Raw genomic sequence first — 25,354 nt, 5'->3', positions numbered from 1 at the left:
TTGAATCAAATGAGGGTTATTTTCTGTCCATCATCAATCAGCAGGGTAAAAACACAAAAGAATAAAATACATGGGTTATTTTTTTAAAACAACCACAACAACAAAGTACACAGAGCTAAAATCTTATGATGAGTTTTGTAAACTGGCCAATAAAGTTCATCAAACTGAGATGGCTTGATCATGCCCTCTAATAGCCAACTCCAGTGGCTGAGTGCTTATCAGTCTGGAAGTATATGGTTCCCCTTGAAAATAAGGTTGCTTTTAGAGACATGTGTATAGCAGGGGTGGCTCACCTGTGATCTTCCAGATATTGTTGGATTCTCATTATCCCTGACTATTGGTCTGACTGGGGCTGATGGGAGTTAATCTAAGCAGCTGTACTTCATTTTCATTTATTTCATTTCATTTACAGTGGTACCTCGGGTTACAGACACTTCAGGTTACAGACACTTCAGCTTACAGACTCCGCTAACCCAGAAATAGTACCTCAGGTTAAGAACTTTGCTTCAGGATGAGAACAGAAATCATGCTCCGGCGGTGCAGCGGCAGTGGGAGGCCCCATTAGCTAAAGTGCTGCTTCAGGTTAAGAACAGTTTCAGGTTAAGAACGGACCTCCAGAACGAATTAAGTTCTTAACCTGAGGTACCACTGTATTAAATTCCTTCATCTGAGGATCCCCTCGGGGGAGGGTTACAATATAAAAAGGGGGGAGTACATAACATAGTCACAAACAGAAACAATAGCGCCCACAGCATTTCATTAGCAGTACCTGGGAATTGCAATGGCTGTTTTGAGTGAGCCCCCCTCAAACACAGAGCTGCAATCTTAGGTCTTGGATTGCACTGTTGCACAAGCAGAATTTAAAAGATATTGCCCACTGAATTCACCTTTATGGGTCAGCAGAAACAGAGGAAAGCCTTTCTCCTTCAGAGAAGTTTGTCTCTTTGTTCCTGAGGTAGCCGTTACTGATTACAGTAGAGGAACCTAACCTTGGATCCTGCCCTAGCACCAAGATCCTAACATGAGATCTTGAAATGACACTAGATGGATTCATTCTGCAGCTCCACTCCCCTGGCTTCTAACCAAGTAGGTCAAAGTTTTCTACATTCCTCATAACCCATATAACATGAGCGAGAGCCGTTCATATCCTTCAAAGTGCCAAAATATATGAAATCTAAGTACCACAATGCAATTGGGTTGCACCTTGATGTACAACTGGGCAGGAGACAGAGCAGACTTCCTTCTCATTGCAGTTAAAGTTCTGAAGCAGAGATGGGGGGGGATGTTGAAACAGGGGCGTTAGCAATCCTACTGCCTAGCAAATGAATGTCCTTGTCCATCTCTGTGGCATTTAGCAACTGAGCCTGGAAATAGTACATGATGGAGAAAGCAAGGAAAAAGTTTGCAGACCAGCAACCCAAGATTGATTTCTCTGCATCTGCATTATCAATGGCATAAGCATTCCGTGCAGCCAAGTCACACAGCTTGTGCAATCATTTGCAAATTTGATGTCTCTATCTATCTATCTATCTATCTATCTATCTATCTATCTATCATCTATCTATCTATCTATCTATCTATCTATCTATCTATCTATATCTATCATCTCCTGATCTAGCGGTTTATTTAGGGCTTTGTAAAGAAGAAGTCATCCTTCCACTACTTGAAGCGAGGCCTTGAGGCCCCTCATCTTCAAACCAAGCAGGGCCTGGCATCCAAAAACGTCTTCACAAAGTCACCCCGGATGAGTCACTAAGATCTGCTTTGATGATTCATCGGATTCCTCCTGGGACAATGGCACAAGAGGCATCTTGGGGAGGCCTGGAAGGAGAGGGCTCCTTTCTACATAGATACAAACCCCAGATTGCATCATCTGGAAAAACCACACGGAAGACGGCTCTCTGCATGTGGACTCTCAAGTAGGGGGCCACCCCCTCCCCTCAAAAGAAGGAAGGAAGCGAGCGAGCCCTGAGGTGACTGGATGCTGATCCATCTCCATCACGCCTTGGGGCGGCCTGTGCGGGTGGGGTCTTCTCATGTGACTCACATGATAAATACCAGGGAGCAATTAGGCTGAGGCAGAGGAAGCTCTCTGGCCCTCCCCACAGCCAGGAATATAAAGTGGAGAGGGTTGGCTTGGTGTGCATTCATTGAGCCCCACACCCAGGAAAGCAGCAGCGTCCTCTCTCAGTAAGTGCCCTCTCCCTGCTTCAGCGTTGGCTCCTTGCCTTAGGCATCACTTGCATCCAGGTTCCTGCATCTCTCCACAGCATCAAGCGGGAGGACCAGCCGCCTTTGCCTTCTTTTCATCTCGTCTAGGCTGAGATGCGCTGGCAAGGAGGGGAAAGCCTGTATTCAACACACGCCCACCCCTCACTTTTCTCTCTCTGTGTCTCTGTCTCTTTGCTACAGCTTCTCAGAACTTTTTAGCAGCCGTAGGGCGAGAGGAGGGGACGACGGTCCGGGCTTTTCCTCGACGCCATCCTCTCCACCTCCTGCCGTCCCCACCAAGGGTTCCTCGGGCTGCTTCTCGACGTGGAGGAAAGCGGGCGGCGGCGACGATGAAATTCTTGGCGGTTTTGACCGTGCTGTTCCTAGTCTCGGCTCAAGCCTTTGCGGAAGAGCTGGGAGACAACGAGGAGCTGAATTACTGGTCGGACTGGTCCGATGGCGACCAAAACAAGGTGAGCGAAAGATGCTTTTCAAGCCCCGACGGCTAAGTCCGATGGTGGCTTTTTTTTTCACGGTGGCGCACGGGCGGTGGGGCGTTACTGGGATCGTGCTGGTTTTTGCTGTTGAGTTTGAACTGGTTCTAAAACCAGAGATCACGTCTGGGGAAAGTCCTGGACTTCACGGGTGCACAGCGATTTTCTCCGGTGTGTGTGTGTGTGTGTGTTTATTAGAAAGTGAGAGGAAGGCAAATCCAGAGGGTTGTTTTTTTTTTCTTTTTTCCAAAACCCTCGTCTGTCCATGCAACTTGCCAACATGTTTCTCCCCAGCAAAGGAATTCACAGCGTCGTCGGAGAAACTGCGGACGGTTCTGTGGATGCCCCGTTAAAGATTAGAAGCAAAGGAGACCGAGAGAGAAAGATATATTTTTTTCATCGCTAGCTATACTCAGAGCAGATCCCTTAAAAGTAACGGGCATGGCTCCCGTATGTACATTAATTCCAACGGATCTACTCTGAGTAGGGCTTAGTTGGACGCCACCCAGTGCACTTGCTTTTTATTTCTTCTTTCATATTAAGGCTGCCGTCCTTTCCTTGCAAACGGCCAAGCCCCGATGAACGCAGGGTGGGTGGTTTATTCGTCGGACAGCGCCGCAAAACTGCAATCCGATGCACGCTTAATCTGAGAGTAAATCCGAGCCAAAAAGGGTGGGAGTTTACTTCGGAGTTAAGCGTGTTTTAGATTCGGCTGGTTGTGCAGCCAGAGCTGAGGAAATGGGATATTTTTATTCGTTTAGTACACCGAAGATGCAGTATGTCTTATAAGAACTCCTATACCATTCTAGTGGAAATTAACTTCTGAGCGGATTGCACTGGGAAGCGGGGCGCAGGGGTCGTTTGGAGTTTGATCCCTAAAAATTCCCATTTCTTCCCCTGCCAGACCCCACCAGAGATAATAGATAACAAAGTTGAGAGGCTACATCTTTGAGATTTGAACTTCCTTCCCCACCCTCCCAAGACATTAGCTCATGGGGCAAAAGTGTCACACAGGTTCCAGGTATAGGATAGAGGGACAGAAATACAGTGGTACCTCAAGTTACAGATGCTTCAGGTTATAGGCACTTCAGGTTACAGACTCCGCTAACCCAGAAATAGTACCTTGGGTTAAGAACTTTACCTCAGGATGAGAACAAAAATCGTGGCACGGCAGCAGCGGGAGGCCCCGTTAGCTAAAGTGGAGCCTCGGGTTAAGAACAGTTTCAGGTTAAGAACAGACCTCCAGAACAAATTAAGTTCTTAACCCGAGGTACCACTGTAGAGAAAAGTCAGCTCTAAAGTGCTCCTGTCCTGTGGAATATCATTTCTGCCAAGTTCCACAGGTGCCCACTACCTTTACCTTCTAGAAAAACACATTTGCTCCAACAGCCTTTCCCAGCCAGATAGGTGGGTCTTTGCCCTTAGTGTCTATTTTGTATTGCGTTACTTTTGTACTAAATGTATTGGTTGGTTGTGTGTTTGTGTTTCGCTGTTTTTTGCTGCTTTTATTGTGCATCACCTTGGGGCGATTGCTTGGAAGGCAAATAAAAAATTATTATTGAGAATAATAACAACAGCTCTGCTGGGTAGTGCCTGAATATAGGGATAAGAATCTGTGGGTCTCCCAGGTGCTATTCAGTTTGCTTACCTGCAGGCCACCTGCATGCCAAGGTTAGAGTGCACTCCCCACATTCAGGGTTGCCTGCAACAGCAGGATGTGGGAAAACACAGTATCTACACCAGGGTAGACTGAGGTTGCTGGACTCCAAATCCCACCATCCCCAATCATTGGTTTTCTGGCTGGGGCTGATGGGAGTTGGAGTCCCAACAGGATCTGTAGGGCACCACATTGACTATTCCTGATCTAGACTATGCTGGTAACACGGTGCCCATAAAACGGAAAGATGCTACGGAGCCTATGAAACGTGTGTCCTCCTGCAACAGTTCCTGGTCTTGCTTCCAACTTTGCACCAGAAGATTTGAAGCAGGAGGCTTCTAGGCAGACATGCATCCAAATTATTTAAAGTCTCCAAGGTCCTTTCCATCCTTTCAGGTCAATTCCATCCATGTCCTGCTCTGTTTCAGATTGGAGTGGTGGCAGTGGTGGTTTTCTCTTTCCCCTTCTTTTTTCCAGTACTGGATACAACATCAGTCTTTGGCGATCTTTAAGGGTGATGGGAGACAATGACAAGAATTCTTCTCTATCTGCATACTGATGGGTAGCTATACACTAACATGCTAACACATGAACACAAACAACAGCAAAGTGCTCCTGAACTGTAATGCAAATTATAATGGGATGAGAAATAGGGATTACCAGTGGGCACAGGATAAAAGAGGAAAATATCAAGGGCAAGCTATATATTTCTTAATAAATACAATATTGTAGGCTGAGCTGCAGCTGTCAGTTTCTCTGAACTATGTTGTTTAACCTTGTCATACTGGGGTTCTGGGAAAACTTCCATAGCAATGGAATTTTCAAATCTTTATTGGCATGTATATACAGGATTCCAGTAGGGTTCAATACCATAAAATCACTCATCAAAAACCTGCATCTAATACTTAATGTTGTATAACATCCATGAATCCTCATTGTGTGTTGCAGAAACCTCGCAACTAACTCTATCTTATCTGCATTCTGAGTAAACATAAGGAAGGCTACCTTACATTTGTCTGCATGCCATTCCCTACTAACAACCAACTGATTAATAAACTTAGATCGAATTGTCTGATAGCTGGGGCAGTGCAAAAGAACATGCGCAACTGATTCTATTTGTCTCTGCCCACAGTAACGATGGATATAGGCAATAGGTGAATTGCAATGGGCTCTTAAGTTTGCTCCACAGCGCTGCTCTCCAAAGGCATGTTTCTTAAGCAAATAATGTGAGACCGTGTGAGATTTTGTCAGTTTCAAGACTTCCTCTGCAGTTTGCTCAAATAATACAGTTTTAGAATGTGAAATTGGGTGCATCTGTACCACATATCACTCCAGGGTTCCCCACCCCTGCAAACACAATGAGGTGGGATCTGGACTGAACGCCAGGGATTGCTTGCTATTTGTTCTCCAATGGTTTAGAACAGGGAAATTGAATCTCTTTTACCTCCCTACACTGGGGGGGGGGGTTAGAAACCTAGCTCAGTTGGTAGAGCATGGGTTGTGGGTTCAAGCCCCACATTGGGCAAAAGATTCCTGCGTTGCAAGAGGCTGGGCTAGATGACTCTCGTGGTCCCTTCCAACTCTACAATTCTATGATTCTATGTGACTTTCCAGGCATTGTTGTACTACAACTCCCATCATCTCTGACCATTGGCCATGCTGGCTGGAGTTGGAGTCCAGCAACATCTGGAGAGCCACAGCTTCCTCACCCATGGAATAAGACCATCTTCTGCCAGTTGGTTAGGTTGCTTGGGCTTGACAGGGAAGATGGCACCAACACAGAAGTTAAGACTCAGAATCATGCTTTAGTTTAGTGTCATACATGCTAGTCTTTAATTTTCATTAGAATCTGTCCTCTTATTGATGGGGGTTTTTTTTAGTGCTGATGAGGAAATGCTAGGGATTCTGCTACACCTTGAGTAAATGCCTACTAATTTCAGGGCAGCAAAAGTACATCATTATTACATAGTCATCAAAAATAAAGAGGGCTAAAGATAAAGACAAAAAGTTGCTGGAGGGGGGGGAGAAAAGGGTCGTCTCCCAAAGATTTGGAGAGATGGAGCTCCTAGAGAAACATAGCATCCATTATCCATTTTCACAGGATCCTTAATCCTCTATTATCTTTTCCCTAAACTAGCCAACACACATTCAAATGTTATCATATTTAAAGTGAGCTTACACACCAAGTGATTGCTGAAACTACCACCACAGACCAGACACAACAGCTTTCATATCATACCCCACAAAACCTTAAGTGTGGGGCTCAATAGACTCAGCTGATAGACATCAAGTGACAGTTGACTGAGGGATGAGAAATCAAGCAATGTGCATGTATGGATCCAGCTTCATCCTGACCAAAAGCCACCTGGGTTGATTAGAAATGGTTGGGCAGCACAACTGAGCAGAAATAGATTGTTGTTAGGTCTTGCTCTGAACCACTAACAACACCTTGTGATGTCTGAAGGCTTAAAGAAGATGTTCTAAGTTAATCTGAAGTAGTTCAGTAAGCAAGGGACATTCTACCTATTCCTTCGGTTCTCTCTGTCTCAACATCCACTTTTAAAATTTGGTGGATGATCAAAACTGAGTTACACATGGAATTTGATACTAGTTGCAGCATTCAACTTTCTGAGAATCTTGAATTTTAAGAAATTCTCTGTCTAGTCTGGTTGGTTGGTTGGTTGGTTGGTTTATATCCCACCATTTCTCCCAAAGGACCACAGTCTACACCAACAGACAGGCAGGTTTTCAATATAACCTCAGCAGTTAGTGGATGCCTAAGGGTTTGGCTGGAGGAAGAAAGTCTTTGTTGCTGTGCAGATTCTCTTGCCCCTCTCCGTAAAAGAATTAACAAATGTTACTTGCCATGAAGTGTTGCAGTGTGCTGTGTGTCAGGGCTGGCCCCCATCACCAGGCAGAGTGAGCTGGCTGCCTGAAAAGTGGGAAGCAGTGGCAAGATGTTGGAAAACAGAGCTGCGCATCCTGCATAGCTTGCCCAGTTGCCCCTCACCTGTCCTGCTCAGGTGCTGTTAGAAGGTGCTGTTCCATTGTCAGTGCTGAATAAGCTTCAGTCACCAATACGTTTGTACATGGAAAGGGAAGGAATGCTATTGTCTCATTTGCCTCGGGTAGCAAAACACCATGTGGATGAGCCCTGTGCTCACAGTTCTGGTCAGCCAGCCATGCCATTCCCCTCGCTATTCCATTCCATTCCCTCTCCAACATTTGTTTGTTTTTCTGTTTGTTTTTCTCCCAAATCAGTCAGCATACCAAGATGCTAATACTCAATCCACACCGGACTACTTTTGAAGTTTCCCGTCATCTGAAAATCTTGGGGTTCCCCACAGCCTGCTGTTGCCTCCCTCTTGTGTACTATTTTGGCCACATGAACAGCGGCACTCTCCTCTGAACTTTGGGAATAGAGGGAGTCGTGCTAAAATAAGCAAACAGTTTTTAATAAATTAAAAAATAGCGTCATTGGGATCATGGTGGGTGGCACAGAATGCTGTGGTGGTGTTGATTTTATTTGTTTCTTTTTTTAAGTAAGTGTTTAATACATGCCTAACCACCGCGTATGAGAAGTAACGCAAATCTAAATTGTGGGTTGAGTGCCGCATGTGAGTCACACCCTCGTTCCAGCACTTGCTTTGAACTGATTGATTTGGGGAACATCTGGATTAATTATGAAAAAAGCTCCTCTGTGCACGTCTAGAGTGCCTCTCCCAAAACCCTGAGCAGCAATAGGAAACACGCTACGTCCAGCACACTCCTACTTTTTAAAAACAAGAGACCCAGCAGGGGATGGTTTTGTGTATATCTGGTGTGCAGTGATGAGCTTTGTTGCATGTGAGCTCAACACAGAAGAACATGGGAAGCTGCCTAGTTTAGACTAGAGCATCTCAAAGGGGGGGGGTGTGCTTCAGTGTTTCCACTCCTATCTCCAGAGCCATTTCCAGAAAGTAGCCATGGGAGACTTTGATTCAGTGCCATGGGAGTTGTTATGTATGTTTAACATCTATACGAAGCCTTTGGGAGCTGCCATCAGGAGATCTGGAGTGCATTGCCATCAATATACAGGTGACACCCAGCATTATCTCTCTGCTCCAACTGAATGAAGAGAGGCGGCCGAGGGGTAGACCAATGCTTGCAGGCAATGATGGGTCAGATAAACTCAAGCTGAATCTTGAAAAGACAGAGATGTTACATGTTATGAGTTATGAGTCCTTACATCTGGGAGGTGGCCTGCCCTGGAAGGGGCAAGTTTGCAGTTTGTTTGTTTTTTCCCTTTTTTCTGGATTCAACAGTGTCACTGAAGCCTCAGGTGACCTCAGTGCCTTTTTCCAGCTCTGGTTGGTTTGCCAGCTACAGCCCCCTTTGGATAGAAATGACTAGACCGCTGGACTCCATGGTCTGGTAACTTCCAAACTGGATCAATGTATTGTGCTCCACGTGGGGCTGCTCTTGAAAGATGACTTGGAAACTTCAATGGGTCCAAAATTCAGCACCTGGATTACTGGCAGGGATACCCTTCAGATTTCATATAACCCTATTTTAAAAACAGTTGCTCTGGTTGCCAGTTCGTTTTCAGGCCCAGTTCAAGGGGACCACATTAACTGAGATGACTCAGGTCTCAAATGCCTGAAAAATGGCCTCCTTCCCTGCAGACCCTCTCAGGTGCTAAAATCAGCAGAGGGAGCCCTCTTGGTGGTGGGGTGGTGGCCCTAGAAAGGGCATTCTCTGTGGCTGCCCCTAAATTGTGGGGCTGCCACCCCACAGCGCTGCATCTGGCACCTTTATTATACAGATTTTGGTAAACCCTGAAGATGCACCTCTTTACGTCTGGGTTTTGACACTTGAGATGCATATTTTTGGGACCACTTTATTTCTGTATTTTAAAGTTAATTTAAACTGTTGTGTTTTAACTGCTCTGGGACCCTGAGGTGAAGGGCTGGCAATGAATAGTAATCACCATCGTCATAGTAATGTCTACAATGGTTGACAGCAGCTTTCTAGAGTTCGAGTTCCTAGCAACCCTTAAACTACAGGGACCAGAATTCTTCAGAGGAAAGAATGTACTTTTAATGTGCTTTAATGTGCCCAAGACTTGACTGCCAACAGCTTCCATCCAGGAAACATGTTTTCTGTATCGTCTATTGTATGTTGGGCCCAGCCTTTGGCCCAGCATAACCAAACTTCCTAAATATAAAACAGTGGTGGTCTTTATGTGTCCCGTGCGACAGTGGATCGAGTTTAAATCCACATGACATGGGAATATGAAAGCTCCATTGCTTACCACACCCATTTAATTTCCCTTCCATGTCAACTCTCACATATACACCTGCCACAAACAGTGTCAGAAAAGTTCAAAAGCATGCATAAGCTTCTCATGTAAAAGCTCCTTAAGAGAACTATTAGCACATCCCTTAATGAATGCATCCCCATTGGGCCAAACCACATTTGACTCACCTGATGCTCTAAAGCAAATTTAAAATGTGCTGCAAATTTAAAACAATGCAACGCTGTGTGATGAGAAGGATAATGATGCTAATAGTTGGATATTTTCATGAGATTCTAAATTTAACTGAAACACTGGAGCACCGGAGGAAATTGCATCTTACCCTTCCAAACATATACATTCCTCTGATCTAAACTGTCCATCCTTGTTCTTATGTTCTTCACCCCCATTTCAAAATGCTCACCACAGATCTTCAGCAGCAGGTGTAGTTTGCCCCTAGTTTTGGGATTTTCTGACTTTGTATTTCCACTGCCCCCTAGCGGCCTCCTTGTGACAGAACATAGGGTAACTTGATTCCAGATTGGATTTTGATTGGAGTTCTGTCTGGATTCTGTTCAAAATCTGGCCTTAGAGGAAAAGACATTTTCCTTTGCAACAGGATCATTTCTCCCTGGAGACTTTGGGAAAAGGCAGACAAGAAAAGTGAGGAAACTAAGGCACCATATGCTGAGTGATACTTAATACCTCCAGACTGAAGGGCTTCTTTTTTTGTTCACCCAACATTGCGCTGTCAGTATCGCACACCGAGTGCTCCGCTAATAATACAATATCTCTGTTTCAGGAGGAGTTGCCTTTACCCTTTGAGCACTTCCTCCAGAGAATTGCCAGGCGACCAAGACCTCAGCAATTCTATGGCTTAATGGGCAAACGAGATTCTGGTGAGAACCCTTTTCCGATCTCACTCTTTCATGCAGCTCACTTGATTTATATGATGGTTTCAGCTAAAACTGTCGGCTCTTTTATCGAAATTGTTTAAACTTCCCTTTCTTTGGAATCAGTTTAAAATTAAAAGCCAACCAAGATGTTTAAAAGGTTAGATTTGTGAAGAATTAAGTTTGTTATTATTGTCTATTTGTTTATTGTTTCCCCTTCCCCCCTTCTTCTTTTTTCTTTTCCCTTTTTTGTTTTTGTGTATCATTTTGCTTTGTGGTTTGTGTTATTACAGTGGGGGGGAAATTAATAAAAATTTATTTTTTAAAAAAAATTTAAAGCCACCACAACTAACACTTAGTGGCTGGACAGAATGCGTTTAGCAAAACACCAAAACGTTTACATTCCCGTCCTGAAAAGTCCCATGGAAATAAACCCCCCTGCTGCATGCAATCAAAGTATTTTCTAGTGCTGGGCTGAAGAATTTCACCCAGTGATTCTTCATCATTTGGAAATATGTGGTCAATCTTGGAGGAGGGAGGAAACTCCAAATAGCATTGGGGTCTCTGCAGTAGCAGGACCACCTCACCTTCTCTACTGACAGAAGCTGGTGAAGCAGACAGGGATGTCCAATGAAACCTAACTGTCTCTAAACCTAACCACCAAAACCTAACCGTTGTTACACAAGTTGAGGGTTAGGGTTGCAGCCTCACTGTGCATAATATTAGGGCAGGCCATGGTGAGGAGCCTCAAACTCAGATACTGAATGCAGCCCTCCAACTCTCTCAGGGCACACCCCTTTCCCAGGCCACACCCCTCCCCAGCCACACCCCTCCCCATGCCACACCCCCTCACTAGGCCACACCCCTCACCAGCCCTGCTTCCCATCCTCCTTGAGAGTTTTTGCATGACTAAAATATGTCTTTGAGCTCTGAGAATGCCCTTTGCTTGCCTGAATGGACAGAGAGGGGTACATACAAAGTCTCTAACTGTATAAAGGTTAAATATGCATTTTCTTCTTCATTTTTAAAGAAATGAATTATTATTGGTTTTTAAACAAATACAAGAACCGTTAAATGCTTTTCCAGCAGTACATCTAATGGTGTGTGTTCTATCCATTGACTCTAGACAGAAACTTACACATTCAATGTTCAAACATATAACTTAACGTGACCTCTCCACTGAGAATATTGAGCTGTTGTTATAACAAGGTCTTAATTTTGATCATTAACATGGTTAAAGAAAGGGGCCCATGTTTCTTGGAAGGTGTCTCTGTTCATTATGACTTTAATTGTCTGGTGAGACGCTCAGACACTGCTGTATCCCAAATATTACTTTCTCATATGTTCAGGGGTATTTCAGTCTGGTTCTTCCGTTGTTGAGCTATCGCTAACCAATATACATTTCTTCTTCCACCCACTCATGTCTCTGTCCCTCTCCACCACTTACATACAGTACCTCTGGGGAGTTACCCAGAAGGAAAGTTGGCCTTCAGGTAAAAATATATCTCCCCACCCATCAATGCACACACAGTAGTTGCAACAATACCAGTGAATCTGCTAAATTACACTGCATATAAAACCAGTCGTTAACAAAATCCATTTCATTTTATTGCTATATTTTGCATCCGGAACATCCCTCGCAGAGGGATTTAGTGGAGACGTTGGGGAATGTATAAAGGCGTGTTCTTTTTTTAAAGGAAGCTCATGCAGGAAGCAATCCTGGCGTATTGTGCCTGTATTGAAAAGTGTTTCGTGGCCATGAATTATTCGGAAAATAATCAGTGCATTAACTGCAATGTAACGCTACTGAGCTGGTGCTAAACGCTTTTGTTCTTTTCATGAAAATGACACAATGAAATGCCATCTCTACTACTTCAGCTAATTGTTTCTTTTTTATTGTTTTCCAGGATACAGCCCTCTCTCCCATAAAAGTAAGTTAATGTGGTTTTGCTGGAAATAATGCTGATTCCCTCCCCTACAATAATTCCCCAGTGTGCCGTTTCCGGCTGATTTCAGTGCAACTGATATCCAGGACTGCAAGTTTACACCTGTTTCTTATTGCTTCCAAACCAGAAACAGGGAAATGCTGATGTACATTCTGGGGCTTCATGTGAACAAAAGCTGTTCTGTGATTGTCTGTACAGGGGACTTTGTGTAATTGCAAACAATATAATTCACGGATAATTTTTGCCAACTGGAAGGAATCAGGTGATCACTGTGTGGCTCCAATCTGAATCTTAAGTGGGAGTCAGCACTTCTGAACACAGTGGCACTTACTTCTAAGTAAACACGCATAGGGTTGCTCTGAATTTCCATTGTGGCAACAGCTTGCTTACTCAGAAGTAAGTCCAAATGAAGTAGAGTTTACTCCCAAGTAAGAGGGGTGAGAGTCCAGCTTTGGTTCCCCTGAAGGCAACATGAATTCATACTAACTTTTCAATGGGACTTAGCCATGACTATCTACTGTTGATAGGGGCACAAATGTGCCCCAGTGTGTCATTGGATCATGGCCACTTTGTGAAAGTAATAACAGTATCGCTTATAGTCAGGGCTGGTTTTAATAGGGCTTCCATACGTCCAGAATTTCCCTGACATAGCTGTGATTCATCTGTCAAAAATGGCTTCCGTGAGGAAGTCTCAAAAAGTGGCTAAAATATCCAGGAAAACCTGGAGGGAAGGCAGCCCATATTGTTGGTTTTTGTGTTGGTTTTTTGGTGATTTTTGTAAAAAATAATAATAGGTAAAAACTTCACTCAGAGATTTTGCAAAACAAAAGCAAAACAAAACAAAACCTCAGCATCTTTGCCCCCCCCCAAGTGTTCAGATTTTCACCTTTTGAAATCTGGCAACCCTAGCTTATAGTTATGCACAAAGGTCATGCATAGGCCCTCCAGAGGCTGTTGGACTACAGTTCCCAGCATCCTTGGCCACTGGCCATGCTTGCCGGGGCTGATGGGACTTGGAGTCCATCAACATCTGGAGGGCTACACACACACACCCAGCTTAGCTGTGCAGCTAGGGCAGGCATAGGCAAACTCGGCCCCCCAGATGTTTTGGGACTACAATTCCCATCATCCCTAGCTAACAGGACCAGTGGTCAGGGATGATGGGAGTTGTAGTCCCAAAACATCTGGAGTTTGCGTATGAAGAAGAGTTTGGATTTGATATCCCACCTTTCACTCCCTTTAAGGAGTCTCAAAGCGGCTAACATTCTCCATTCCCTTCCTCCCCCACAACAAACACTCTGTGGGGTGAGTGGGGCTGAGAGACTTCAGAGAAGTGTGACTGGCCCAAGGTCACCCAGCAGCTGCATGTGGAGGAGCGGAGACGCGAACCCAGTTCCCCAGATTACGAGACTACCGCTCTTAACCACTACACCACGCTGGCTCTCGGTGCCTGAGCTAGGGTGACCAGGTGCAAAGAAAAGGGACAGGGCTCTAGCACTTTTAATAGGTATATAGAAGAGGGAATTTTCTCCGATGTGGTTTGCATGACAAGGTGCACCTGCTGAAGTCCAGGCTTCTACGCACAACTATTTAAGGTTCAGGAGCCCTGCTCACTTATGTACATGAGCACCTGACATGCAGCATTACTGACATTATTTCACCAACACTCAGAAAATTGTGGCTTTAACTCTGGGAACAGTAGCAAAACATTAAATGTGCAAATCTACCCAGACGTGAGAGTAAAACCAGGTCTCCTGACCTAGCCTCCTACGGTTGCTTTTTTCTTCTTAAATCAATTTGGTTTAAGGTGCAGTCCTAAACAGACTTACCTAGTAAAAGTCCAATTGAACTCAGTGAGACTAACTCCTGAGCGGAGGCGTAGGAAGGTCAGGTGGTACCCGGTGTGGAAAATTTATTGTCAAACCCCCCCCCATTATTATTATTTTTGGGGGGCCTGCAAAAATGGTTTTACGTTATTTCATATTTTCTTACAAAGGAATAATAATAAGTAATAATAATAATAAACTTTTATTTATATCCCGCCATCCCCGGCTGAAGTCGGACTCAGGGCGGCTAACATCAGATACATAGCATTGGTATAAAATCAAACAATAATTAAATTACCTCCTAAAAACATGTCAAAATCAAATTAAAGTCTAATTAAATGGCTTTCCGTAGGGCTAGGGTTGGGAACAGTAAGTGCTCCACTGAATTGAAATTTCAGCCTTCACGACATAGGAAAACGGCCAAGTAAACAGCTATTTTCGTGGAGGAGGGTCAAGATATTAACGGATATGCATGAAATTTCATATATAGCTATATAATCCCTAGTGTAGTAAGATAAGACCTTTGGAGCAGGCAGTTTCAAAAAAAAATATGAACCACCCTAGTAGGGCAGTAATTGTTCCTTGCTAATTTGTCACCCGCCTCCATGATGGAACCTGGGGAGACCCGCCCCGCTTCCTACGCCCCTGCTCCTGAGTTGGCTTGCATGGGATTGCATTGTGATGCAAACTTCATAGCCCAAGGTCTCGGAGTTTTTTTAGAGTTTGCAGACACGTACACAAAATAGCACATTATTACTTCTGGAGTGGGAATGTCTTGTTCTTTGAACAGCTTGCAACCATAAATGATTGTTACAATTGTTAACACATTAATGCAAACTGCACCGATAGTGATTTTGGGTCAAACAGTACAACCTTGCACATGTCTGCTCAGAAGTGAGCCCCACTGTGGTCAACGGGACTTTCTCCTGAGTAAGGGTTTATAGTATTACAGCCTAAATCTAATTCCAGCACTAGCTTGAACACGTCATTTGATTTAGGTTGTTCCATGCGATACTTTATCTATAAGCCTAGGCAACAAAAACTGCAGGTTGCATTTTGTTAGAGAAAAAGCATATCAGCAGAGAGAGATATTTTCCCCCAAACTGTCCAAAGCCATACAAATCCAAATGCTTTGATTTCAATAAGACCAATGCTGAGAGGGGTTTTTTTTGGGGGGGGGAGTTGTATTTTGCCACAAATTAATAAGACTCCTAGCCATCCGGGCTGGTGGCTATATTAAATCACTAGGATTACCCATTTGAATGACAATTAAAACTCTTCCAGCCAAAACGCATACAGCTGTACATAGTGGCTGCTTTCAAAATTATAGTGTGCTGAGCAACGCTGTCTCAGCTTGGGAGACAAATCTTTTATATACACAGATGTCTGGCTTCTGAAAGCTTTGCCATTTGTTTTGTCTTGATCAATAGTTTTAACTAGACAAAACTCTCTCCAAAGGGGGAATTTATAGCTGCCACTTGGTTTTGGGGTATTAAAGAATGGGGAAGTCTTTGGTCAAGTTAGCCTATTGCAGCTCTCTCCTTTCTGTAAGCAGTGGAGCCCAGGTGAGCCTTTACAATGTATGTTCCCTTTGGGAGGAAAAAGAAATAGAGACTTTTGGTGAGTAGATGCCAGAGCTTTGATCTAATCCAGCATCATCCTTCTAAAGCTTAGAAAGAAAGAAGGGGGAAGAGGCATGAAAGAAACACAAAGGAAAAACAGATAAATTGAAAGAAACAGATAGAGCAATAGCTGGCAAGTAGAAGGCACAGGAGAGGATACAGGTAACATCAGGAAGAATGTGTGGAGGGGGAGTGAAAGATTCTGCCAGCATCTTCTACTCTGGGCTAGGAAAGTTGTCTGTGATGCACCTTGATTGCACATTTCTAGTAACTGGTCCTTTCTATAGCACTTCTCGGTGCACAGCTGGTGTAATGTACCTGCCGCCCTCCAGAAGTTACTTAACAACGACTCTCAATATTCTTGCAAAAGTGTCTTGCAGTTCAAGATAGTTTATTCAGTAGAGCATAAGACTAAGCCTCGGGTCTTAGGGTCATGGGTTGGAGCCCAACGTTGGGCAAAAAGATTACTGCATTGCAGGAGGTTGGACTAGATGGCCCTTGTGGTCCCTTCCAACTTGACAGATTCTATTATTTATCCTTGCAACAATTCAATAAGAACAGCTACACTGAGGGTCACAATTTGCCCAAGGCCTTGCAGTAAGCTTTGCAGTAAGCCCTGGTGCAAAGTCAAACTCAGTGCTCCGACCAGTTAGTGTGACTCTCTAAAATTCACTTTCCCCACACGCACCCAAGGATGTTAGCCTCGTCCTAAAAAAAGTATTTTTGCAAGGCAACATTTTCTTACAGAACTTAGTAAATGCACTCTAAAATGTGTCATCACCCCCCTATTTGAGCTCATTGGACTGGGACTCTTGGCTACAAAAACCAAGGAACTGTAACTGAAGCTAAGCCCCAAGAAACCTCAAGGTATTTTAAAAGAAAGAATTAAGGCATGATGCTTCCCAGCACATGTTCCACCATTAAAGACAGCTCAAGAACAACTGTGGATTGCAACCGAGGCTGGTAGCTCAGTGACCACTATTTAACTGCTAATCCAAACCCATGTTGAATGAATAAACATTGGCAATTATTTGAGCAGGACACAGAAGTAATAGATGAGGGGTACTTCTGTCTTTTCTTACACTAAGACCTAGTGAGGTGCCACATTTAATCATTTGCAGTTTGTTTCTACTGTGTATTCACCATGAACACTCATTGCCACAAGAGAGAGAGAGATGTATTTCAAATGTACTTAAACACCCCCAAATATATTTTTCAGGACATAAAACAGATTCATTTGTTGGACTCATGGGCAAAAGATCTTTAGATTCTGGTATGTATAAACTACAGCGAAGCCTGCAGGCACTAGCTCTCTTACCTACTATTTTAAATAGTAATAATAATAAGTATGTTCATAACATATCCATCTTCGCATAGGAATTTGCCTCCCGCCATTGGCTCATCTTGCATACTGCTGCACTCTCTGATGGTCAACAGGTCTCCAAGGCTTTTGACACGAGCCTTTCCCAGCCCTGCCTAGAGAGGCTGCAGGAAATTGAACCTGGAACCTGAGACTTTGTGCATGCCAAGCCTGAGCTCTGCCATTGAGTTTCAGTGCCTCCCTCAGTCAAACGGCACTTGGCTGAAGTAACAACCAGTTACATATTTTTGGGTGGCAAAACTGCTTCGTGGAGAGGAAAGGCACCATGCCATATCTCTCCAGTCAAACCTGTCTTCACATTAAGCTGTCATTCTGTTGCTGCTAGTTTATCAAGGCTTCATTTACCCACTGAAAATGTGATGTCTGCAAGTGGGTCCACAAGACATGTAATTACTGAATAACAGAAAAAAAGAGACCTTGGTTAGTTTAAATGTGTTCTATAGACTATTGAAAGGTTTCAAAGGAACACCCTCTGCTATTTTCTTAAGTGGAGTAGGAAACCAAACTGCCTAACATGTTTAGCAATTATTTAAGCTTGCGTTGCAAACTATTTTTCTGAAATTCCAATTGTGGGTTGCTTTATTTCCAACCCAGTAGCGTTCATCACTGCAATATTATGTCGGTACTCTGTTTAGTTTTACAAATTGCTATGAATCATGAGCAATTGGGTGTAGGGTTTATCTCTGGGTAGAGTAGCCATTAGATACTAAGGCACTTGCAAATACCAATTGACAGATTCAAGCTTGAGTTGAGATTCTGTTCCTATTGTGATCTGAAAATACAAGAAGTGCGAATAACCATGTTTTTAAAAAATATCTTATTACTTCAGAATTGCTGTAATGTATAGAATAATTTACAGCTAGTTGCCTAAAGTGAGCATGAACAATAGATATTCATCGCCACACTTGGAAACTGAAATATTCTAGCCTGGAAGATTAAGTTCCGATTTCAATCATCTCAGTATTCATTGTTCTTCTCTTCTACTCTGGTGTCACCCACAGAGCCTGAGTGGCCAAATACAATGAAATATATAGATCTGATTGCAGAAATGAAAGAAGGACAGTGTCTTTAATTGCTAGAGATATACACCAGAGTTTTATGTACAAAACCACCCCCTCTGATTGCATTTTGGTGTGCTGCAGAAAAACAAACCAAAAAATGGGAAGTGGTTTCTTTTTAAAGAGACATTTTCCACACTTTAGTTCAATCAGATGTTGACGCTAAAGTAGTACTGACATACCCTGTAATTTATTCACTTCAGAGTGGTCCTTTTAAATTCAGTGGGGCTGCTTCAAAGTGTCCGAGCAAGATTGTGACCTAGCTCCAAATTCACTGTGCAACACCAGAGCTCTGGGATTAGTCACCTACTGGAAATTATGTAACAGTAACCTGAAATTAAGAAGTCTCCTTTCTGAAAGATATTGTATAGACATTAGAGATGGCACCAGGGCTCCAGGCAGACGGATAGCTTTTGAGATATTTTGAGCTGTAAGGGAGTCAAGCAAGTCATTGCCTCCCAGTTTCCCAACTGGGAATATATGGTTTGTATAAGCTACTGAGCATGCTCAATCCCTATTATGTTTTTTTGTGAGGAAAGAGTAGCCTCATTTTGTTTTGTTCTTTTTTAAAAAAGGTTTTGTACATCTGCCTTCCTTGGGGTTCACACAAGTACCGTATGTTGATACCTTGCTTTCGCTTCTCCAGCATCCAGTCCTGTCGACACTCAGCCACCTGAGTCTGCTGTCATGGGGAATGACAGCACTGTGCAAACATTAGCAATCGCATAATATCATTTTCTTTAGGTGTCTCTTCCTTTGTTAAATAAACTCTCATTGAAAGGCTCTGCCTCTAGGAGAATTGAACCAAGTCTATGGGGACTAGGCCTGTTCCAGACTGTCCAAGTGTCCCTATTTTCCAGGGACAGTCCCAGATTTAGAAAGGCCGTCCCGGTTTCTAATTTGATCCCGGAATGTCCCACTTTTCCTTAGCATCCCTATTTTCATTGAAGAAATGTTGGAGGGGAGTTATCTGACCCCTGAGCCACCTGAAGGCAGCCTTGTATAGGGAAGTTTTTCAAATGTTTAATGTTTTATGATGTTTTTTATATATGCTGGAAGCCTCCCAGAGTAGTTAGTTAGGGCAACTAAATCAGATAGACAGGGTATATATAGTAAAATTACTATTATGGAATGGGTTGTCCTGTTTTCATCGGAGAAAAAATGGAGGGTATGGTGTTCTAACTAAGGGGAAGGGCAGACAGAAACTCTGAATGCTTGTGTAGAGCTACAGTGGTACCTCGGGTTACATACGCTTCAGGTTACAGACTCCACTAAGCCAGAAATAGTGCTTCAGGTTAAGAACTTTGCTTCAGGATGAGAACAGAAATTGTGCTCCGGTGGCACGGCAGCAGCAGGAGGCCCCATTAGCTAAAGTGGTGCTTCAGGTTAAGAACAGTTTCAGGTTAAGTACGGACCTCCGGAACGAATTAAGTACTTAACCCGAGGTACCACTGTACTTTAAACTGAGTTACTGTGTGGGTCCATTTCATGCAACAATGTCTTCCCTGACTGTAAGTATCCAGGTTCTCAGACAGAGGTCATTCCTATTGCCTTCTATGTGATCCTTTATAAATGAAGATGCACAGGATTGAACCTGTCAACCTTCGACGGTATGCACTATGATCCCATGAACCTCTGAGCAGGCATTAATCTGGACTGAGGTCTTGGCCTATTGTTCAGTGAACCTGGTGACATTCTGCTGCTTCCTTATGCATTTAGGATTTTGGGACTTCTTTTTAGAGTAGATGACTGGTAGAATCCATCAAGCAGCCAGGCTGATACCAAGTTAGGAACATTTCTTGTACAGGAAGGGGTTGTTCACAAGTCTTTGGGGTGGTCAAAGTTCTGGAAGTGACTTTTGCTACTAATATGTGGTGCCCTTCCCTTTTCACAGGTAGCCAAGATAATTTTTCAGCCTCTCTCGTCTCCTCAGTCTAGCCCCTCTGAGGCACCAGGGGAATGTAGCCAAGCCTCTGTCACACTGCCTCATATGCCACCAGTTCTCCCAAGTCTTTCAGCCAGCCAGACCTCCTAGGCTTTGTGAGTCAGACAGAGGCACACTCCAGGCTTCAGGCCTGCCCTGAATATTGCCAGCTGACCCATGGAGATCGTCAGCTGATGTCACAGGCAAATGAAGACTCAACCTGCCACACTGGAAGATCAATTTCTTACAAACGCAGAATGAGTATTATGAAGCACATGTAGCAGTGCCAGTTCCGCAGATCAGAGCGGTCATATAAAGTATACAAAGCACTTCGTTTGCTACACCCCCTCTAATTCCAACCTCTTAACATAATGAAGAGCAAGTTTAAACTAGAGGCATCTTTTACTACAACTGCTTCCAGTTCTGTATTTCTAATCCGTTGCAAGTGTGGATTAGAAAAGCCCCACTCGAAAAACCACTTTATCTCCAACTGTAAGAGCAAATGGGCGATTAAACTAAATCTTGACTGTACAGGCCCAGATGGAGCCCTGGTTCTTATCTTGCAGCAAATGTTGAAGACAGGAAAATTCATGTTTAAGGAAAAGTGTGCCAGTGTGGGCCTTTCTCTGCTTCCTCGGTTTGACTGACATTCTAAAAATCCACCCCATAATAGTGAAATGCAAATAGAAGGGGCAAAGAGAGCAGAGCAGTTACCTTCCACATTTAGCCTGTTGCATGCTGTTGTTGTTTTTTCCTCATTCTCCTTATTGGATGATGTGAATTTTCACAGCAGCTAATGATATGAAAAGCCGGCGTGAAGGGTTCTTAGCTGCTCTTCCAACACCGTAGGCAGGGCCACCTCGCCTATGAAGCAGGGTGAGGCAGCCGCCTCGGGCAGCAGACCTGGGTGGGGCGGCAGATCCACCTGCTGCCACCTCTGCTGCCCTCTCCTTCTCCATCACCAGCACCTCCTCCTCTCATCCCAGTGCTTCTCTCCAAGTTCCCCTTTCATTCCAATGCTGGTTTTCACTCCTCCCTCTCATCTCACCTGGCAGCAGAGGTGCCATTTTGTGGTTCACCTCAGGTGCCAAAATACCTTGGGCTGGCCTTGATCGTAGGGTATTGCAATGCTTCAGAATTTTTTGCTATCAGAAATGGCATCTCATTTGACATCTAAGTTAACCAGTAAATGAGCAACTGTAGCCACAGATTGACAATTAAACACCTCACTTCATCCCAGCCCTAAACCAATGCTGGCTACTGTGCCATGGGGCATTTCTTGAATAAATGAGTCAGCGCTGTTAGTTATAATGTGTCTAAGGATGGGGAATAAATTTGATTCTATTTGCATGTAAAGATAAACCGACCTAATTCACAAAGGGGCATATATTAGGAGAAATTCACATTTTTATGAGGACTATTTAGAAAATCACAAACAGATATGGAAATCTGGAGAATTGAAGTTAAGAATGGGGGGGGGGCATGATAAATTGAAATTGAGAGATTTGTCCATCCCTAGTTAACTGCTTTCTTTCTGCTGCTTTCCCTTGTCTCTCTTATCTTTCCTCCCCAGCATCCTGCACCAACAGTTCTTTGAAGGACTTCCACTTTCTTTCCTCACCATTCTGAGCCCCTCTTCTTTGCCAGCTTGTGTTCTAAAACCACTAGGAGCAGAATACTGTACCAGGGCTGAGGACCCTGTAGGACCCTCGAGATGCTGTTGGATTCCAACTCCCATCAGCCTTAGTCAGCATGGCCAATAGTCAGGGATCATGGGAGTTGGAGGCCGACAGCATCTGGGAGCCACAGTTGGTACAGTAACCATGACTGATTTATAGGGAAATTAATGCACTGGCAAAGGCAGTTGGGATGCACAAGTGCAAATTGAGACCTACAGAGGAGAGATCAGACAGGTGGGGAATGCAAAGCACAGTATATTTCACACATTGAAACCAAAACTATACTGGAAGGATGGACGCTCTTGGCTGCAAAACACCTGATCGCAACAGCCTTATGCACAGCTTTTTCCTGGTCTCAATCAGCTGTGAGATTTGGGGACAGGGAGGATGTCATAAATTTGGATGCTCTACCATATTAAAAGTTAACAAGAATCTGCACAGAAAATAAACATGTGAGAGACTCCTGCTTTCTGTCCTGACAAGCTAGGGAATGCGCAGGAACATTTAACTTGTGGAAATGTTCATTTGATCCTCCCACACCTGTAATCTGAAGTGGCTTAGCCCAGCAACAGGTACATGAGATGAGGCTACCTACTGGGCGTCTTATTTAGCAGCTTAGCAGGAGCAGCCCTCATCCTTAAAGATCTGTGCCAGTCCAAAAGTTATTGTAGCAAATGCTGTCAGTGCTACTGTGGAGGGAAGGGACGAAAGGAGAGGCAGAAAGGTAATGTGAAACCTTAGGAGGCCACCATTTTCTCTGGTTTTACATTTTGGTACCTTTGGGCACTGTCTAAAAGGATGGTTCCCACCCAACATTATCCTCTCTGGGGGCTAAGCTACCAAGACAACCCTGATTTCGACAGGAGTTGGCCTTCCCAAAGTTCCATACACTCAAAGAACTACAGAGGTAGAAGGTCCTATAGACTTAACTCCATACTCGGAATGGACAAGGCAGAATCTTGCAACTACAGCATTCCTGACCAATGACCGCCTAGCCTCTGCTTCAATATCTCCATCAAAGGAGAGCCCATCCTTCCTCTTGTCAAACAAGTTCTTCTTATGTTCCTTTGTTCTCTTCTCCATGGTAAACATATGCTGCTCTTTCAACCATTTCTCATAAGTCTATCCTGGTCACTCTCCTCTGGATATACTCCAGTTTGACATAGGAACAGCCTCATACAGAGTCAGACTATGGATCCATCAGTAATGTTCACATTGAGCAACAGTGGTTTTGCCAGTCCTACCTAGAAGATGCTAGGGACTGAACCGGGGACCTTCTGCATGCAAATCAGATGTTCTGCTATGGACCCACAGCCCTTCTCCATCCTCCTTCAATGTCAATGGCTTCCTTAACATGTGGTACCCGAACTGAGCCTGGAAGTCCAAATGCAGGCTATAGTGGAATAAGCTTATGCTTCTAGACAGATTTACCATTATTCATACAATGTCCGATAGCTGAACGGCATTCAAATTAACATACCATGTTTTGTTGTCGTTTTGTTTCCCTCCCAGGATCTTCTGAATGGAATGCAGTGCAGATGTACGAAAGGAGACGTAAATGAGACTTCCCTGTCTGTTCTATGTTGAGATTTGTTTGTTTAAATGGCCAAGTTAGTGTAATATAGAAGAGCAATTGCAAGGAATTATTTATTTAAGACTTTGTCTTTCTTTTTTTAACGTTGTAAATTTAATTAAAAAAACAAAACACAATTATTTCCCCCCACCCCTTCCTATTGTGGCATTGATACATACAGTAAAGTGGTATGCGAAAGATGGATTCTACTATGGCAACTCCGTACGGAATAAAGAAATCCGTGGTGTTTCACAACAAAGCACATTCTTTGATATGTTCTGTGAAAGAGATGTTCACCAAATGTTTTAAAAAAGTGGTAAAGAAATAATAATAATAATAATAAACCTTTGTTAATTTATAGCAATTGTATCAGCTTCACTACCAACGCCAACTTGCTCTGGTGTTTAGTGCCTCAATTTGTGTTCATAGCCAAAAGGGGGGGATGTACTGTAATTTCTGTAGCTAAAATATATTTGTATCATTGCAGCATGTTTTTTGTTTGTTTGTTTGTTTCATGCACACACATATATTTTAAAAAGAGCTTTAAATGTGACTCTAGAAGTCTTTGTTTCATTATCTGGCATTTTACAGCAGTTAACACTTTAAATAAAAGAAAAATCTACTCTGGAGATTTTGCAACTTGCAGGGAATGATGTAATTATTTCAAACCGAAAGGTACTGGATGTAAACACACACACACACACACAGCAGAGTGGGTGTGCAAGCAAGATGGAGATAGACAAATTAGGTATTAGTTGTGTTTTCTACCTTCCCTTGACTCTAATCCAAGTCCGGGATGGGGGAACCTATGACCCTACAGAGGTTGTTGGACTCCATTTCCCATGATCCCTGACCATTGACTTTGCTTGCTGGCATAGGAGTTGGAGTCCAAAAATATCTGGAGGGCCACAGGTTCCACATCCCTGATCTAAGTAGCTAATAGCACTATCCTACACAGGTATACTCAGAAGTTGATCCCATTGTTTTCAATGGGAGTTACTCCCGAGCTCATAATCTCCATAGCACAATCAATGGGTCCAAAAGGGGGCCTGAGAGTACACAGCTGGTGCCTATCAAATATGGGAGAAGCAAATGTTAGGTGTCAGGGACCATGCTGAGGAGGGCTGAACTGTGAAGGAATGGTGGGAGCAGCTAGGAGAAGAAACACTGGAAGAGAGAGGGTTAACAGATTCATAGTCTCTGGACAGCATTCCCGCCCCATCCCTAAGGACACGGAGAGCCCAGAGAGTGTTAGAACAGAAAGCACAGAGGGTACAAACTCAGATTACAAAATGTAGGAGTGATGTAGATTAATAGGGATGGGAGGGGGGTGCACCTTAATTGGGAGCACCGCCATTCTAGGGAGACACTTTCTTTTATCTCTCGACTTTCCCTTCATTTGATCTGCTTATTTCAGGCTTCCTCAACCTCAGCCCTCCAGATGTTTTGAGACGGCAATTCCCATCATCCCTGACCACTGGTCCTGCTAGCTAGGGATCATGGGAGTTGTAGGCCAAAAACATCTGGAGGGCCGAGGTTGAGGAAGCCTGGCTTATTTACTGCCATGGGGGGAGGAAGCGGATTCCCTGAAGCCTGACATTAGGACACTGGTAGAGGTTGCCCCCAACAAGTCAGTGGGCAGAGACTGCTATTAATATGTTAATAATAGGGCTGGAACCAGATAGCTCAAGAGGGCAGAGCCATGAGCTCTTCCCTCCAGTGAATAAGAGTTGCTAGATGTCCTTTTTATTAAACATTCATTGTGGTGTTATTGGGGTGGTTCTACGCAATCGTATTTCCAATACCACTCACACC

General features: G+C 43.8%; 1 protein-coding gene across 2 annotated transcripts; it reads left to right on the top strand.

Moving 5' to 3' along the window:
• Positions 1-2,050: 2,050 nt before the first annotated feature.
• On the top strand, positions 2,051-24,168 carry TAC1 (tachykinin precursor 1). 2 transcript variants are annotated; one of them, XM_082194054.1, is made up of 6 exons: positions 2,051-2,190; positions 2,413-2,684; positions 10,440-10,536; positions 12,438-12,461; positions 17,144-17,197; positions 23,479-24,168. In XM_082194054.1, exons 2-6 carry the CDS (start codon positions 2,562-2,564, stop codon positions 23,526-23,528), a joined length of 348 nt encoding a protein of 115 aa, XP_082050180.1. In that variant the 5' UTR covers positions 2,051-2,190; positions 2,413-2,561; the 3' UTR covers positions 23,529-24,168. The 2 variants fall into 2 exon arrangements, with proteins under 2 accessions (XP_082050180.1, XP_082050181.1); XM_082194055.1 differs by lacking the exon at positions 17,144-17,197 and having other exon boundaries at positions 2,059-2,190.
• The last annotated feature ends 1,186 nt before the right edge of the window (positions 24,169-25,354 follow it).

The sequence above is a fragment of the Podarcis vaucheri genome, assembly GCF_965113315.1.
Source record: "Podarcis vaucheri genome assembly, chromosome: 12".
Lineage (NCBI taxonomy): Eukaryota > Metazoa > Chordata > Lepidosauria > Squamata > Lacertidae > Podarcis > Podarcis vaucheri.
This window is presented reverse-complemented; position numbering and strand designations above follow the sequence as displayed.